Source organism: Botryllus schlosseri, chromosome 5, assembly GCF_051294905.1.
Source record: "Botryllus schlosseri isolate E-star chromosome 5, Bs_hap1, whole genome shotgun sequence".
Classification (NCBI taxonomy): domain Eukaryota; kingdom Metazoa; phylum Chordata; class Ascidiacea; order Stolidobranchia; family Styelidae; genus Botryllus; species Botryllus schlosseri.
The window spans coordinates 9,265,497-9,285,017 of NC_137240.1; the positions used below are offsets into that span (position 1 = coordinate 9,265,497).

At 42.8% G+C, this 19,521-nt stretch overlaps 1 protein-coding gene across 2 annotated transcripts; it reads right to left on the reverse strand.

Moving 5' to 3' along the window:
* Positions 1-1,136: 1,136 nt before the first annotated feature.
* LOC145439684 (inward rectifier potassium channel 2-like) lies at positions 1,137-17,100 on the reverse strand. 2 transcript variants are annotated; one of them, XM_080317229.1, is made up of 12 exons: positions 16,853-17,100; positions 11,636-11,752; positions 8,798-8,944; positions 8,245-8,391; positions 6,996-7,159; positions 6,419-6,542; positions 6,228-6,356; positions 5,967-6,162; positions 5,322-5,483; positions 4,455-4,576; positions 2,747-2,936; positions 1,137-2,441 (listed from the first exon to the last, which is right to left on the reverse strand). In XM_080317229.1, the coding sequence occupies exons 1-12, from the start codon at positions 16,915-16,917 to the stop codon at positions 2,178-2,180; spliced, it is 1,827 nt and encodes a 608-aa protein (XP_080173355.1). In that variant the 5' UTR covers positions 16,918-17,100; the 3' UTR covers positions 1,137-2,177. The 2 variants fall into 2 exon arrangements, with proteins under 2 accessions (XP_080173355.1, XP_080173357.1); XM_080317231.1 differs by lacking the exon at positions 16,853-17,100 and adding an exon at positions 14,973-16,099.
* Positions 17,101-19,521: the final 2,421 nt, after the last annotated feature.

A 19,521-nucleotide genomic window follows, 5' to 3' on the forward strand; every position in this document is an offset into this window, starting at 1 on the left:
GAAGTTATAGAGGCACATACTATAGCTGGAGTCAGTTTGTTAAAATGGTCTGAATACGACTCCGACTCCAGGTACTTTAAAGTCGAACCCAATTGTACCAAAAAGTGCGTTTCCAGTTGCAGAAGTCATCAAGTTTTTACGTTTTCGGACAATCGCTAAGTTAATTTCTTTCTGTGACTACAGTTTCATAATTTCTATGAACTAAACATGTCAAGTAGATTTACAGGAATGTCGGTGTCGGAGTTGGAGTCAGTGAATTTGATATTTACCGGAGTCGGAGCTGGAGTCGGTGAATTTGAAATCCCCGGAGTCGGAATCAGAGTACGTATATTGAAAATGTCGGGAGTCGGAGTTGCAGTCGGTGGTAAGAGGAACCGACTCCACAGCCCGAGATGTAACACGACTGTCGGTTCCGTATAACCTGCCCCTGTTTCGAGAGCGAAGTTGAATCAGGTCCAATCAATTGAAGTACGACACTTTTAGTGACATTCAGCTGTGCTTATTCATGCATAATTGATATGCACTTGTTCAAAGAACCGGAACCTATTCTATGTGGCTACTCTGGCTAGTAGCCTGGTAATTGCAGTAACGATGAACTGTTCAGTGTTCATTAATTGATGATGAAATGATGGTAAATTGACTTGGCAATTGATTTCAGGTGAATACAAAATAGATGTAGTTAAATTAAAAGCAACCCTTAGCTATCAGCTATCATCAGTAATGAATAATTGTGTAATTTAGAGATCTATATTCGAAAATTAACGAACAATTTTTCTATGCAGCTCACCGTCAGTTCCAGAATAAAATAACCATCATCACTGTTTTCTAGATAACATATGCCGAATCGTGTGATCTAGCGACATTGTGGAGTTTTATTTGTAGCGTGCCGCTAGGGGTTGCAATAACGCTTGAATAAGACTTGCTCGTTTTTCGTCGCACTTCCGTTTCACCGCGCGATAAGAGTTCTGTACGGCAAGTGTTGGATACCAGTAAATTTTGAATTCTGGGTTTACCCGGTTTGATCCAGATATTTGATAAGCTTGGAGCGAAACTGAAACTACTATAGTTTGCTGCTCAAAGTTCTCCTTCATCGCATACAGCAGCAATCTATTTACCACGCGAACCACAAGAACACATAAAATCGGGATCATTTATATTGTAATCAAACCCCGCAAAAACATTCAATAGCGATAATTTCAGTAAAAAATTAGGAATAAATCTCACTGGAAGCCGCACAATACAATGAATAAATAGACGAAATAGCATAAGGTTATTAAAATCGCAGAGAAGTAAGTAACAATTTCGAAATTCGCAGTAAGGCACCAGTAAGCATAATTTATAAATATAACGGATTTCATTATTGAGATATCGGCGTCGCGTCGAAGTTAAACAAGCATACGGGCCCCACAGTGGAGACAGGATTCCGCTAATATAATTTGAAATGGTCCGATCGCGTGTGATATGTACATAAATGTGGCAGAAGTGAGAGGATCCCAAAGGGAATATAATATGATTCGCGAGGCGTCAAGGTCACAAGAGTGTGCTCATGGCCTGGTTCGCGGCGGACGCAATCGAAAATATTCGGCGATACGACGGCTTTGCTAGCGCCGACATATCGCCACGTCGCGGGGTCACTAGCTTTCACCTTATTGACAACTTTAGTGCAGAATGCTGTAACTTGTCACAAAGTCCGACGAGGTCGTAAAAATATATGTAAAAATCTTTGAATTCAATAAATATTATTCGCGATATGTATAAAAAGCAGTTGCGTTTTCCGAGACCAACAAAGCCGACACGGATTTACTATGTGTGCGCTTGTGAATCCTGTTTTCGTGTCGTCATCTGCTGTCGTGTCCGTGTCTTTATGTCAGTCACAATGATGCTGTAGAAATGTCCTATGTGTCCCTCGTATGTCCCGTGTATGTCGATAGTCCTATGTTCCATTGATGTCATATTGACGTTCCAGTCATGTCTTACTGATGTCCCATGTAGGTTCCGAAAGTTTTCCGCGAACTTTCGGGCCGGCTTGACATTCATTTTCGCGCCTCCCATAATTTCGCATTCGAGCTTTCGCATTATCAAACCGCGGATTGCGCGGCGTCAATCTCAAGGGCACGAATTCCGAAGATTTCTCGACTCCCGGTTTCCCGGTACGCGCGATATCGCCGGATCGCAGATTACACGACCGATTCGGACAACCTTTGCGCGCTGGCTGGTGACTGCGACGCGCACACCACGACAGCGCCGTTCGAGTGCGCGCTCAGTAACTTCATGGACTCCTCGCCACCCGCGGGACCGCCCTTTTTCTCGATTTCATCGGACGCGATGTGCTTCGCTTTCGAGAGGGCATCGCAGGCGATGTCCGCGCTGTTGGCGCCGTGCGCGCGTTTTGGAGAATGCGATCTCTCGTCTTCCATCGTAATGTAGTCGGCCGGTTTCATCTGGAAAAGTACACGAGAGTTATCAATACGATTCTGACTTGAGGGTCAAAGTCGGAGAAATCAAAAATGATAATATAATAATAGTTGTTGGAGCGCCGTATAATCACAGGCGGACCAAGACACGACTAACCACGGTTTCGACACTTTTGCAGTGGAAATGAATTATTGAAACTATTTTTGTTGATAAACCATCACTCTTAGTGTGAACGGCACAGGTATATCGAAACAGACTTGAATTATAACAAGTTATACTTGAAGCCTCGTGCCCAAGCCCTTGTGACTCGATCGGAAGCAAATATTCTTACCCCGCCGCGTTGACTCGCCCGCCGCATCTGCCCCACCGGCCATCTTCCGGCAGAATCCGCGCTTACGTCAGCAACAGTGCTCGCCATGGAAGACTGATCCAAAGCTCGCATGCAGTGTTCGTCTTCCTCGTTGGTGTAGCCAGAGTCGCGGGCCTGAGACGCGTTAGAGTTAGCGCGCCGTATGTTACGTCTGAAAACGAGACAGTATATTGTTGCTGTGGTTTTGATTCGCGATATATCGACATTTATGATATTTCTACGCCAGGATGGTATTCCTTATTATAAAGTCAGGGCTTGGCAGAATCGAATATCTGAGTTATTCAATTCCTAATCGAGTATTATGCTTAGAATCGCGTCGATTATTGGAGTATCATTAATTGTGGGTGATTCGGAAAGTTCAAATATGTACCTTTTATGCTACCGCAGGATACAATGCCTGTTATATGTCTCATTTTCTCGTCTTTGAGAAATGATTTCAGCGGGTCGATCGCTACTTCGCGGAAAGTTTCTTCTAACGTGCGTAGCTTTGTGTCACATGTTTTGGATACTGTGATACTATCTATTGAGGTTTCAAGGCTTTCCAGGTGGGAAGAAAGTATCGAAACTATAGTTTCAGCATCGAACGTATCGCGTGTCACTATAATCGACTCGATTCATAACAATTAATTCTCGATTCGATAATAATAAATGTGCCCAGCTCTAATTATGATCGCTGAACTATAACGCTGACTTACAACGCGGCCCGGGCTTTGCAAGACACCGCTGCGTCTGTGGCCAGGTAGCGACACGAGCCCATAGATGAACCATCGGTGAACTTTGCGATTCGAATGCGAGCGCGAGCGGCCTAGTTTTGCGGGCGGGTTTATTCTCGGGGGTTGTGTTTAAGTTGCGCATGCCGGTTTTAAGTGCTTTGACAGGCGCGCGAATCACGATTGTGTGTTTAGCAATCGTGCACGCCGCGCTGCTAGCCTACTTTAGCCCGAGAGGTCGTCGGGATCATGTTTCTACATTGAAAACATTCGAGATCTAGTGGACCAGTCTCGGTACCGACTGTGCCCACGCACAGTATTACACGATGTCAGTTATTTTTAGAGGTGTTCAGTAATAGAGTAACTCTACTTTTTCGGAGATCTCAAATAGCTTTTGCCTACTGCCCGTTACTTCTACTCCTGCTCAAGCACCAACGATGCCTAGTGCCTACATTTACCACCTCTGGTTCTCATTTCCAAGTTTTACTGTATGATTACGTACCTATTCGCACTACTTCCACACTTCTATTCATTCATTTTTAGGCAAAACTAACTAGGCCCAAAATATTAGTACTCGCTTGAAAATCCTAACTTCTATTGTGTGATTAAAAAGTCATGAAGTCACATCTACTTCTACGTGAATACGAATAAAGAGAACTTTGACCACATATGGTTCTTACTACGTGCTTTTCTGTGTGATGTCACAGAATGGTGACAAGAAATATTTTGATGACAGTCATATAATGCGTACGATATTACATTCCTCTCTCTCTCTCTCTCTCTCTCTCCTTCTGTCCGACATCCTAAACTCTGAACCGTATTGTCTTAGGACATATTTAATTTATCCTTAACCTTAGCACGGTTAATCAAACAGGCGTGGACTCAAAACTGTGAACTGTGTCAGGTCAGGAATTTCCCGAACAAAGACGCGGGTTATTTATCCAGCAAACAGCGCTCACCTGACGTCGACCGCTGGGCTTCGTCTTTTCACGGAGTCGGTCACGGATCCGTCCGGCAAATGCAAGCTGAGATTGTCCATATCGCTGGCGGAGCACGACGGGTGGTTGCGGACTTTGTCAGCCTGAAACGCGGTGACGAAACCGATGATTCAATCTATCGCGAAACGGATGAAACGAGGCACAGGCAGCGGCTTAGTGACGCACGCATCCCGCACTGATTTATGCCAATAAGTCGCTTAGAAGTGGCTAGATTTCTCCCGGCGTTATGTTATTTACCACGCTCACTCTGGGCTCGAGAAGATGACTACATTTGTGACGTAAATCGCCAATTCAAAACGCCTTCCGCATACGCGACTGGATACACATAGAAAGCGCTGCAGACAGGATCTCTCGAAAGCATCATTCAAATCGGAATGTTACTGGCCGATGTGTTCTAGGGCACGAAGGGTCAAACATGGTCGATTATTCGCGCTTACATTTATTTTGATTCCTTGAACTTGAGTGTTGAACAGATATACACATATCCGAACACAATACCGTACCTCATCGAATATCCACTGATTACGTGCCGGTCATTCGTTACCAACGACGCAATGACACACATAGCTAATACTTGTGATGCATTAACGATCATGACAAGTGCACGTTACAAACCAGACGTTTCTACGGTCAATAACTGGATACAATGCACTATTCCTTGTTGTCAAGTGTTCAGTTTATGTCACATTCCCGCAAATGTAAGAAGTTGAGAAATGTATTGTGAATGCAAAATATTTGATGGCGATCACTTGAAAATGCCGTAAACGCGGTAATCGCTTAAGATTACAAAGCACGATCATGCCACGTCCGATGAGAGCACAAGCTTACCTTGTTGAACTTTTTGAAGTCGACGCGGTAGCCGCTGTCACCCGAGAAGGTGACGACGTTCTGAAATCGGTGTCCCCACAGAATTTCATCGGGAATGTAGGAGGCTCTAGCTTGCGTTGTCATGCCGGTGGCTTCTACCATGCCCTCCAATATCACTATGATCTGTGAGAAGAAGAATACGTTGATATATATGGCTACGATGGCGCCGTTCTCGCGTACAAGGCGAGTACTGCGGAAGCGAAAAGATCTTTCAAATACAGCTCAATTCAGTTTATTAACGATTTCATCGATTCAAAACATCACAAGATTGCGATAAAATGAAAAGATAGGAAGAAGTCGAAACAACTTGAGAGTAGTCTCTCAATCAAACACCGACCTTGGCCTCCCTTGACTATGTGAATAAAAGGCATGTACATGTACAATTGTACACTGAATTATAAGTAACACAAGAGAACGGGTTAAGAAAAGGACAGGTTATGAAAATCAAACTGGTTGTATTGGGAGGTGAAATGGACATGTCAGATCGTGGTCTGGTAATCTCGGCGGCTAGTATTCCATCCGTATAGTCTGCTCGTATGTTGACTTGTGAACATGCTCGACGACTGTCTGTCTGTTTGGCAACGAAATCTGGATATTACCACCCACCTCGAATTTAGAAGTCTTCAACGACTCCCGGCTCAAATTATAAAGCGGGCTGTCGGCGGTGATGGGATGGCAGATAGTTTGAGGCGTCACTAAAAAGATGCGGTCCGAGTCGTTCTTCAAGTCGAGAAACAAATCGATTTGCTCCAGCGGGATGTACTCCCCCTCGATCGTGGTGCGAGAGTGAAGGTATTGCATTCTGAAGCGGAGAGATAATGGGTAAGTTTTCGGCGCGGCTAGACATTAAGTAAACCCGATTTATACCTTATGGTGGCTTCAACTAAATGGCTTTTTCGCAAGTTACCGACACGAATCATTAAACACAGGTCACCATCGCGTCTGCTGATGACAGCGTTCTCGCTGAAGAGCAAGGTCTCGGCCCGTTTTTTCGGTCTGGAAACAAACATGGTTTTAGCTAAACAACAATCGATTCTGCGTTCCAAACGCAAACACACCTTGAGATCTTAGCCATGATGAGACCGATCATAAAAGCGTCGATGAAACACCCGAATATTGACTGCACGACGACAGTTACGATTGCGCTTATGCATACCTCGTTTACGACTCGGAACCCGTAACCTGCAATATAAAACACGTTGTAAACTACCGTTCACACTATCTGGTTAGCTTATAATTCACTGCAGTGTCAGAAAATACTGGTGAGCTGTAAGTACCCACTCCCAACGAGTCTTCCAAAAGTACTAGTACTTGCGTGAGTGTGAAAACAAATCGGCTTTGCGTCGAAATAAACAAAATACGGTAATTGTGGCCGATTAATCGCGGCGCGGCGGTATGTAGGAAGTGGCACGCCCGTAATAAGCTATCTGTTATTTTGGAAGACTGCGGAAATGCAAGCGTTATGCCGTCATATAGTTGTTATTGGATGACACTGCATGTGCTGGTCTAGTTGCTGTAGTCCGAGGGTTTGCATTTACAACCGGGGCGTACCTTGGATTGCTGACTCTACACTAGATATCGACTTACCAACCAGCGTTTTCTGTTAACTTATCAACCATTCCACTGGCCACTTACCTATCGTTGTTTGTGTCTCTAGCGAGAAGAGAAAAGCCGACGTGAACGGCGCGTTGTGATCGACGTTATTGACGCAGACTTTCTCGGGCCTGTTTATCGGGTCTGCCGCAAAATCGCCATGCGTTAGAGATATCGCCCAGTAAATCAATCCGAAGAAAATCCAGCTGAAAACACAAGAACTGTTTTAAGCAACAAGGACAAAATTATGATATTGATATCAATTTCCAAGCACATTTATTTAGGTCTAACGATACCGTTAACTTAAAGCAACCGGTGTGCACTTGTGCAGTTTACAAACACGGTTATGCCAAACGGCGTGCTCATTACTAACAATTCGCGGTAACGCCGTAAATTCCTCACCTTAATAGGGCCAATCAAATAAATTAACACCTAATTGAAAAGACGCAAATATGTCTTTCATACGTACAGAGCCATTGTACCAGCACATTGTTTTCTCGGCAATGTCAGAAGGCCACACGGATTAAAGATATAAATTCAAGGTTTGTCGTGCGCGATAACCGCGGCCCATAAAACTTTCATGCTCCGTCGTAAGCTACTTGAGTGCGGCATGATTAAATATGCCAGGCGCAATGACATCTATTTGGCGCGCACTTGTTGAATGAGGAAATGCGAAAAAATTGTGTGGCAATGAAATATTAAAGACTTCGTACGATACACATTGACCCGTTTTCCGCCGTAACAAAATATACACTACTTCCGACAATCTGACGTATTTGACTGTACGTATGGAACCTTTAGAACAAGATCCTATCGAAAAATACAGGTAATGTGTAGTAGTGTAGAGATCCAGACGTAAATTGCACAAACCTAATCCCAACACGAACTACTCAATACCGCGGTGAAATATTACTTGCTCATGGCCACAATCTATTGCGACAAGTGCCGTTTTGCCGTAAGCGGATCAGCGACATAAAGCCAAGTTCAACTTGATATCCCCGCGCCGCATCAGTGTCGTAACAAACAAGGTAATTCGCCGAATTATTTCGTCATTACTCATGTACTCAATACCTTCTCGGACTTTAACGTCACTAAACTCGCGATGTCACTGGTTAGCTCAGAGGCCGCCTGAGTGATTGCTTCGAATCCAATGCTTGTTTACCCAAAATCGGATTATCGAGGAGATACATCTATTTCACATTCGTTTGTATATAGCTAAAGTGATACGGTACATCGGAAATAGAATGGTATCAAAATTATCAAAGCTGCACCGGGGCTTATCCGCTCTTACCTCACTACGAACGCAGTGGTGAACAGAAGAAGGTTCCAACGCCATCGTAAATCCACGCATGTCGTAAAGATGTCGGCTATGAATCGCTTTGGTTTGCCTTGTACGTTAGCGTGGCTGACATTGCAGTGGCCTGTCTTTTTGATGAACCTGTGATTATGCCGGTCGTAGTTTTAATGAGCTGTGCAGTTCAAGAACACGACATCCAAAGTCCAGTGCGGTCGCAAGGAGGTCAAATGATTATTATTACAATTCTCACGCGCCTAGCACTCAGTGGTGCAAACGATAAAGACCAAAACTTCAAGCAACGCTGATATATCGCGTTGATAATATCTCTCGTGATCAACTTCTGCGGAGAATTAATGTTGAACCGGCCTAGCAGCCGTTTGAGTATTTGCGGGTGTATATGTGTCACTGAATTAATGTGGGTCGAGCTATGACGTGTCGATGAGATCGTAGATGCGATACGAGATGGCTATCTATTGACAGTTTCCGCATATGACGCTAAACGACTGCACGCGCGGTATACGGCTGTGCGCTATTCGAATCCAATTACCTCGATTTCTTGCGTCTCTGCATGTGCGTTGACCGGTGTGACACAGTGTCGTCAAATTCTTTGCCGACGTACCGCTGGAAAACCTTGTCTTCCATGTTGTTGTTTTGGAAGCTGCTCGTGCTCATGTTGGTACCTTTCGTGGAATTACTGCGCAAAAATACAGACGCATTATTAAATCCGGAAAATACATCCGAGTGTGCTTTTTAGTAGGAATAAGTGCCCCGAAAGATATATCGACTCTTGCCGGCTTAACTCTAAAAGCTAATGACGCCGATTTGTCAAGGTCATGATGTTGCGAACCCGGAAAATATTAGAGGAAGTAATTCCACTGACGCACTTACCTAATGTATCATTCTAACGCAGGGGTTCTCAGCCCTTTCTTGGCCGTGGCCCATTTTCCGGTTCGAAAATGTGCTGTGGCCCACCTCTAATCTTAAAGTCATATTTTCTCCTTATTTACTAATAAAATTAAAGTATAAACACGCCGGGGCATGAAGTCGCGTGAACGAAATAATCTTCTAGCTCCCCCAATTGGGGGTTTGGGTGCGGCAGTTACGACTCTGGTAGATCATATGCTAAAACTTCTGAGTATTTTATGATCGTCCGCTTCGCAAAACACAATGATCGAATTCCCGCATACACTGTGTGATTGGGATTTTAGTTCCACTATTGAGGGGAATAGTATAATCATTCTGGGCCAGCTTCAAACAATTCATTGGTGAATGGGGTACTACAGAGGAGTGGAGGATTGTCTTATTATGCATGCTGTACAATGTACTACATTGTATGTCACGTACTGAACCAACTGAAGTTGCGATGTCGGAATATTCAATCCAGTAATACTATCAATTCATGTGACTCTTACATTATGTAGGCTACATTGATTTACAGGCATGGCATTTTAAACAGGCTCCAAATATTAATTCTCTTCGCTGAATCCTCAATCCACTACTATTCTTGTGGTGGTGCAGTATACCTCCTCCAGAAGTTGCTAATACTTTGTAATTATGGCCATTTTTAACTTACAATAATACGACCTGCCGAAGTACAGTAAATCTATACATCAATTACACTTCATTCCGAGTTTATTGCACACCCCTTTCAACGACATACGACATTATGACCCTGCCGGAATACTTGGTTACTTCAGCATTACCTTCCAGCAGGTATTATATAGGCGAAATTATTTTAATTCCTGTTAGCCATAGGCAGTCATAGCCAGTGGAAAAAGTCGCCATTTCTGCCTCCCATTTTCGACTTGAAATGCTGGCTCCATACGTACCACTACGTCTCAACAGAGTCGGATGAAAAGCTTAATGTAGCCTATGTATAATCAACTAATTTGAATTTATTTTTTAGCGATTAACACAACAAATATTACTAAACTTAGATTATTTCTAAAATTTTTCAAATAGCTCCGTGGCCCACCTCAAATGCTCTTGTGGCCCACCAGTGGGCCATGGCCCACACTTTGAGAACCCCTGTTCTAACGCATCATCACATATATTTTAAATTGAGAATGAGGGGCCAGTGAGTGATAAAGGAGTTTTTTGTGCAAACTCCACAGCTTCAGGTAATAAAAAGTTATATAACTATAAAGTATCCGGATATAAGTCCAGCTTTGTCCAGTACCAAAACACTTTTATCTCATACTCGCGATAATCCTTGCGTAATCCCCGTGACACAGTTCCGTAACACTGCGATTGCCTTGTTTTTTGTTTCAGTTCATCATGACCTCATTTGTAGGATAGAAATTGGCTTCACGCCGATTTACAATTATAGGTTGTCCTATTGAGAAAAGCCTATTTAATATCGGTGCCGCGATTACGCCGCACTATTGCACCACGATCGTGATAAGTTCCCGATGGTCTTGTGCAATGGTCTTGTGCGATGGTCTTTATTGTTGAATATTGTTGTCCGCGTTAGCATTCATATGTATTGCCACAATGACTTTATTTATAATCGGATAGCGACTTGACACTGAAATAGACAACGCAAGTCAACTGGTGAATGCTCGCATCAAGTGAATAAGAGATAAGGTTTGAACTTGGAAATTAATTACTCGGGATATAAATGGTGTTATAATTACTGTACCAATTCGATAATGTCGTCTAATAATAACTGTCGGTCATTTGCAGGATGGCGAATGACAGGATGAGTCACAGCTCGTACTGTATATGTACCGTGCCGTGCGCGGATGCACGCGCGTAGCAACACATAACCAGAGGGAGAGTCAATACTAATCGGAAATATTAGGAATTGTTTGCAAATACTCCGATACGTGACCGATAAAACCTTAAACCTGCGCCACGTAGACACGTGACAATAAAAGGTCATCGATGACTCGAAATGGGTATTACCTGCGCCAAAAGGTGTGTAACGTGAGATATTACGTAAACAACACAGCTTGCTACACCTAATATACGGATAATGGAAATTATAGCGGATCGTCAGTTTATTTATTATCGCAGGCCGCATTAGGTATTCTTGGTTTGTTTAATCATAATATTTTCGCCGGAATCGTATTTAGTGTTCGAGTCAGAGATCTGATGCGCTCTCACGAACAATCGGCATTAAATGCTTGTCAGAAATAAATCGCACGAACTGCCATTTTCTTAACCGACACATTTCAAAGTGTAAGGATTAGTGAAGGGCATTTGAAGGGCACGGCGTTAAGCGTCCCGGGGAAAGAATACGTACAAGGCGAATTCATCATTAGCATTAAATTTACAGACGCCGGTATATTTGTATTGATATTTTTCTTAAAACACGCAGGGGTTTATTTTCGCCGGTGCGAATACTCCGGTAATCACACGCAGCTGGTGCTGGCAGCCTTACCTTCCAGAACTTTCTAAGTGCTGCCGTTCTTTGCTGCAATTCATATCGTTCTCCGCCTCTAGCTCAGGAGTGATGCTAATACAACAGTCGCTTGAAGCGCCAGAGTCTCCCGATATCCTGCAAAACAAGATAACCATCTCAAGACCAGCCGAATAACCACTGATAACGATCTCTTCGTCACGTGGTTAGAGTGTAAAACGCCACCTGATGGCGTCCGAAGACATGTCGACAATATTTTCGTAAAGATATGCAGCCGATTTCCGCAACGTGATATTTTGTATACCGCCTAGTGGCACGTCTCAGCCACGAAGTTTGTAGCCCATACACGTTTAAATATCTTTAAGCACGGGATTATTGATACCTTTCCGGGAAAGCGGGCTTGTTTGCACGGCGGGTCGTCAGACATTTAACTTGGCCTTATCGGAGAATCAATAAACACAATAGTAAATTGCAGCGACAAGTACTCTTCTCATTACCACGAGTGAATGTTGAGAAACTAACACTGTCCCGTTCTGTCACGGATTCGAGGTGCCAGCATCGAACTGACAGCACGCATCGGCAAAAATCATTACGACGACGAGGTGTAATCTCCACGTAATCAAAGCACGGCGCTATTGACAATGTTTTCTAGCTAAGATAACGGATGCATTGCTTCCGACCCGGTAAATTACTGAAGAAGTCGTGGGGACAAAAATATCGAACAAGATATCTAGACGGACATCATCCGAAAATGTACAATGAATAAGAAAACCGGTCGCTATATTGTAAGATTTTCAAGGCAATTAACATCGTTGATTTATGAAAGCAGCCAATAATACGCGACCCGTGTCTGAGAACGCCTGACCATTTCTTCAAATGATTCTGCGGAGAATAGCATGGCCGAATCTTTTTTTAGGAGACTCGGCCTGGTTTAAACCGATTAGTATCGAGCTATCAACATGCGCAGGGGAATTACTCACTCGTATCGCGCACGCATCGGCGATTATTTACAACGCTACTAGCGTGGAAAGCGATGATTTCGCCTGCCTGCTTTTTGAGAAAGCAAGGTCTAGACTCTAGATGTTTGACCATGTTAACCCTGCAAATAGATTTTTTAAGCCCGACGCGCGTGAGGATAGATTTGGTATAAGTTTTGCCGGGTTCATCCAGAATACTCAAAGCTGCCAATGAAATCACGGCATCAGAACGATGGGAGAGCAACGCTATCAAATGGAACGGAAAAATTAGATGGTCGCGCTTCGCAGAACATACACGCGTGTAGTTTTCCGATGCATGCAATACAGACAGCCTGGCAAATATATTTGTATACAACTTGCTCCCTTCCCGGTAATAGAACGGCGTTGTAAGTTATGGAAATACCGTGTGTTTTACAACGCAGCAAACGTCAACGCTTTACGCCCGGTTGAGATTGATCGGTTGGGCGCGAATAGTCACGTGACGACCTATTACAAAGCTCTCTGACTCATTTGTACGTTGACAGTTTTTCGATGACGTACCGCGATGACCTCGCTTTTTCGATGTTCTAAAATTCTACACAGCATACAATAGTAATGGCGATACCAGCGGTGAAAAAGTAAAAGATTTCAACGAACGAATTCACCAATTTCAATACAAAATCTTAACAAATTACGCGTCGCATATCGTCCTGTGGGAGCGGCTAAATGAAGCGTAGTCGCTATATGTACGAGCGGTTAAAAGATTTCTCAAGGGACATTTCCAACGCAATGTGCGGAGGCTCTGGTCAGTCATTTTAGATTAGAAATTGAGAACTGAAGACGCACGGCGTCAACACGTCGACCGACGTATACTCTAATTCTTGTGCGTGAACCTTTCAATACCACCCCTCTGGGGCGTTCAATGGCCACTTTTAGAATACTCCATCGGCGCTCTCCTATCAAAGAGTCACGGAGTCGGTATAGGATAACAAGCGCCATCACTGAGACTGTATATACTGAAACTTGCCTGGGGGAACCATACGTGAACATCTCGCGTTACCCAGCTTTGCCAACAACTTTTTATGTACGGTAATCTTCTGATGCTTTCATTTAGTGTGCAATAGTGCATACCTCCTATTTACATGTTCCAGGCCAAAGTGTGTGTCAGGTTGTAAGGACACTCCAAGTCGTTTCGACACCCTTCAATCATGTCATTTTATCGCAATGGCGTGGTGTTTTGAAGGACGAAAATATTAATACAACGAATCAGAACCAGCAAGCATGCAATGCTGACTTGTCAGTGGTCATTTACGGTAATGACGTACAGAAGCATTTGTAGTGCTTGAAACGTCACCTCATTACGAAGCTGCTTATGTTCAGTAACACGATACAAAGTACACGACCATGGGTAGTAACTGATTTTACTTCTGAAAAAGAGTGGGTTGTTCCTACGCAGCAATTTGTCCAGTTTCGTGCCAGTGTATATCACGCCAATGGTAGTGTACTGTTGCGTTGAATTCTATCCTTGCTCGCCATTAGCAGTTTATTGTTTCGACATAAATCGCAATGTATCAATTCATGATCGGATTGCCTTGTAAATAGCAGCGTCTTTGTTACGATCTATATGCGGTCGTGTAATTTAATTGCCTCATTGACATCGCCTCATTGTTACGATCCGTGTCGTTTCTGGGATAGGGACTGACTTCTATGTACACTTGTACGCATGCTCCCATGCGCACGATATGTATTTAAGCTAATGAACCAACGAAAATACGTCACCGGACGACAGGGGCCGCCGTATTTGTCTTTTACATTCCGTTCGATATTAAATTTTCGGGGAACGAAGTCCATACTTCGATATCAACAACCTGTTGTTCAAGGCCACGTAAGGATAATTACATGGATTGGGTTATCGTAACGTCACGCCGAAAACCCCTAACGTGAGTCACTACGAGTTATTTGCTAGAAATGACTGTTAATTGATAAAACGGATAGTCGTTAAATGACTGCACGAACAACAAAAATATTTCCAGGGCGCTCGCAGACAGACACAAATCATCTTTCTCTGATATTGCATAAATCCCCATACAAAGCGTAACACCACACAAAACTACGCTTCCTTACATTGTTCGAACACAAAAGCAAGGGCTCTACACGCTGCTTCATTCTCAAAGAAGATAATATATTATCTTCATATTTGGCATAATATATCGAGACTGCTACGTCCCGTATAAGCCCCGATACACGGCGTGAAAGACAACGCTAGTCAAAGTTTCACACCGGATATAACACTCTATATTAGCACCTCGGCTAAACAGTCGCCACCAAGCAAGCGCACGATCTACGTATCGTAAAGTTCAACTTCTACATCTGATCTACATCACCCTGTAAGACATAAATACCTTGAATATCGACGATTCCTGCTTTGTGCATCCATAATCAGAATTTGCAAAATAGAGAGCCGATGTGTTACTAGTGCTGATATATCCAATGGACAGAAGTGCTATTTAGGAGTAAAGTTATGCCTAGGATATGCTGCTGACCAATGATATATTATTGCGCAGTCCGAGGGATTTAAGCTCATACCATTTACCAATCACCTTTTTCTTCTTAACCGCTTTTTTTCCAAACGATCGTGCGGAAAACAAGCTAAGTGAAGTTCATTGTGTGTTTCTAGATTCTAGATCTAGCTACCTCTCGCTCGTTTTGACCAGTGACGACTCTCGGTTAGCCGGCAGTATTGAGAAAAAGTAAGATTAGCATCGCCGAACTGGAAAATAAACTTGGTGGCTGCTGAAGCTGCTGCTACAGCAGCTGATCTCAAAATACGCCAAACCACCAAACATGACGAGGACATTCTTCCTAGCCTGAAAATAACTAATAAACTCGACGACCTATATGTACCTTTATTACATCTATGACATTGCAGTAAAAAGAAGAAAATAATAGAGATGATTTTGACGTGGTTTTTCCCTGAATGTCGACAACATTACTTCTATAGCATTCACGAATTGCTGGTTCTATTAGCTGATACAGTGCCTGGGATCTGCATTTCTGTGCTGAAGTCATTCACCGTGTGAAATGTCGCAAGTTTCCACGTATATATTTAACACAGTAGCATTTGTACTGAGAAAACGTTTCCCTAAGTATGACTTAGGCGAATTGTAGTTGTACGTAGGGTCTGCATGAAAGTAAAGGCTACACAACTCTATTGAATTCCACCGCTACAAAATCTTTGCGAACACATTACTTGGGTACTCATAAATAGCGACTCCGTAATTTATCTTCGGTGGACAAGACATGCCTCTTCTGCATTAAGCTATAAATATTTATCACGGTATTGCATAAGGTCTGTGCTGTCTACACTCAACAGTATGGTTGCCAGATACCAAATGGCTCATCATGATGCAACGCGTACGTCGAGTGTGAGTAAATTTCCGGAGTCTCATTCAGCGAGATTTGTCGTTACGCCTGATTGCGTCCGGCATGTGGCTAGCGATTGTGTGTCTCTACGTTGCTGTCGGGCATTGCTCATCTCCTTCCTACCCCTACACTCTTACACCCACAGCCGTCATCTAATCTAGTGGTTTCATAGTGCGCCCCGAAGAAATTATATTATTACATTTTCACCGACTGCAACTTATTGCAACACTCTGGTTACGAAGCGGTAAATATAAAATTATTTTAGGGACCTTTTCCTATTGAAAGTTTAATATATTATGCTATGCTATCTCAGGGATATATATATATCCCTGTGCTATCTATGCAAGAAATAGATACACATAGATGCACCGTAACAATACCACCGCCCCGTTCATCCATAAAATGACACTATGCTATCCACACAAGTATGTATGCGTACAGAGACTTTCAAGATGGAGCACAGCTGACCGAAAACGGATAGAAATTATTCTTTGGGTTTTTAAGTGATAACAATACAATTTGCTCCTGTTATTCTTTTAGAGGTTGAGTGACATGCCTCTGAAAATCATGTACGAGCATGTCAAGAATATAATTAGACGAAAAAGCGGATACTGACACACTGGGTACTATTTGCTGAATGTGTCGTCTCTTTGCCAGTATAAGTGAGAGCGTGATTATAGTCAAATTACGTACAAGCCTGAACGTATAACCGATATTGAAATCTATAATGCAGTCGATTCTGCAAACATATTTCGTAAAGATGTGGCCTGACAGATCTCTGATGATCACTCGTGCGTCACCACCTGCATCCAGCATGGTTTTCCAAGCGAAATACATCATAAAAACGATATTGACTCACCTGCCGCTCACGGTATCCAATACTCCTTTGGTTTTAGAGTTGCGTTGCCTAGCCGTAGAACCCATGGCAACTTTTTATCAGCTTTTATTTCAATGAAAAGCTCCAAATCGTATACGATAAGTCGATCGCGTCTGAGCAGTGTTCAGTGCAGAAGAGTGATAGCTTGTCAATATTTGGTATATCTGCTACTCGACATTAACTACTTTATCGTTTTTACCGGCTATATTGTCTGAAAAAGGAATTTCCAATTATACCGAGGACATGGCCTGTTGATTATCAGAGGAACAATTGAATATATGCAACATCTGATGCAACAAGTCATCGCTTTTCGTGCTTTGAAATGCACTAAAACGTTCCGATTGTATCACAGTTGCGTGGTATATCATATTAAATCTTATGATTTTGTAACGCAAACCTCTGTGGTGGTGGGCTTACCATTCAGCTAATATTGCATAACAAGATAGCACGGAATTAAAGCGATAAAACTCCCGTTAACGATAAAACACGGGGTCCATGAACCAGCATCAGATATATTCTATATATATCGAGATTAGCATCAACATCATACCGCTGGTCTCGAATGAGGTGTGCGAATTATCACGTTTTAGCGAGCGTTAGGTATCGCATAAAAGATTTCAATGCTACACTGGATGCCAGATTATTTTACTTCCAACCGGTGAAATCCTAAACGACATTACCCAAACAGTATATGCCAATGCCTAAATTATGGAGGGTATGAATGTCTTATTGTCAAACACGTAATGACCAAACTACGTCCACAGCGTTTTAACGTGATCTGTTCAATATGACAATAATTCAGGATGAAATTGTTCTTCCTGCGACCAGAAGTTAGCGATTTCTAAGACATATCAAAACTATGTCGCGTGGAAGAAGAAAATGAAAGGTCTCAAAGATACTCAAGAAAGTATAATTGCAAAAAGTATATTCGGTCGAGGTTTCGGATACTTTTAAAAGTTAAACTGAGGTGGATACTTTAGAATTTGCAAGATGTATCATCGCCACCAACGCAAAGTATAACGTAATGACACTACACCAGTGGTTCTCAACCTTTTTGCCTTCGCGGACCCCTTTTAGACCATCACGGACCGCCGCGGACCCCCTCAAAGTTCAGTTGAAATTTAGATCGATTATCACGTAACCGCCATCTGTCTTGTGGAAATATTATCCATAGGCGAGTGATAAACAGCAACAAGATTATTTTTTCGTGGAAATAACATCATAATGTGTAAAAAATCGGTATCAGTTGGCAGTCGTGTCTTGGAAATCCGCGCCTTCAATTTGATACAAACGATTGCCAGAATCTATTTCCATAAAAATAGGTGGTGGGCTGATGGCGAATGTAATATTAACGCGTAATGCTTTCGACGACACCTTTGGGTATGATTGCAACATATATAGCACCAAAATTAAGAAACAGATTTTGAATGAACGGTAAGCCCAGAGATTTCAATGTTTGTTTGTTTGTGGTATTCATGGTGTTTGTCAACTACAATGGTCATTTACACCAGACCCATATTTTTCAATTTTGTTACGTATCTGCCGACTTGCAGCACGACCCACTCACTTCTAGGCTTATGACCCCGCTTATGCGGATCGCACGGCGAGGATGAGCCTAGATTCCGGAGTCGATCTCGGTCGGACTCCAACCCGCAACCCATCGGTGTTGCAGCCTTGGATTTTACGACTACGCTATCTCGCCACGTCCTTTCCGCGTAGCAGCTCAGAGATCACCTTGATTTTATTTTGTATATTAGCCTACACATGAAATTGGATCCGGTGGCGAGGTTTCAGTCCCGTAACTGGGCCAGATTAGGAAAATTAACTTCAGGAATTTCTTTTTCAAACGACTGTTCACTAATTTGCTGACACTGGCGATTTCAAATCCAAGATGACAACCTTTCGAAGTCCCCATGTTTGACCTTAATACTGAAACTTGCTATTTTTCCACAAACTCCATCAAAACATCCATCAACAACAATATGTTAATATCAGTAGGCTGTTGAGACTTTGACAATTAATATGTCTCTGCAATGGATGTTTCATCTCAGACGGCCATGCTGTTAATGTGAATCCTGAAGTTTTAGCGGGTATGAAACGAAACTGCATCGTGACTTCCCTATCAATAAAATCAGGTTATAAACCTTTTTTTTAAATTCAGAGGCTTCGCGGACCCCCTGAAAATGCTTCGCGGACCCCCGGTTGAGAACCACTGCACTACACACTACGAAGGTGGAATTTTCGAAAATATATCTAGTTGCGGTGATACAGGGGCCATTTCACGCTGTTCTTATAACAATTTCACTCATAAAGGCTACGCAAAGCTATTTCAAGATTACTTTCTAGTTTTCAAAATCCAAGTTATGAGTCGGTAGATTTGCCTAAAAACTGATACAGACGTGTAAGTAGACAAAACCTACTTAAGCACTCCGAAGAAGTAGAAGTAGTTGGACCACCTATCGATCATATGGGTTGGTTTGGTTTATTTAACACATACAACAGTGGTGTTTATCGCCTATTAAGGTCATGGACACCACGACAATGATATTAGTAATGTTCAGGATCTTTGCTTTCGTATTCTTTTCGGACGACTTCCACACTCGCGCGCTCCCAACTTCAGTCTCTATCTCTCTTTCATGCATCCGGACTTA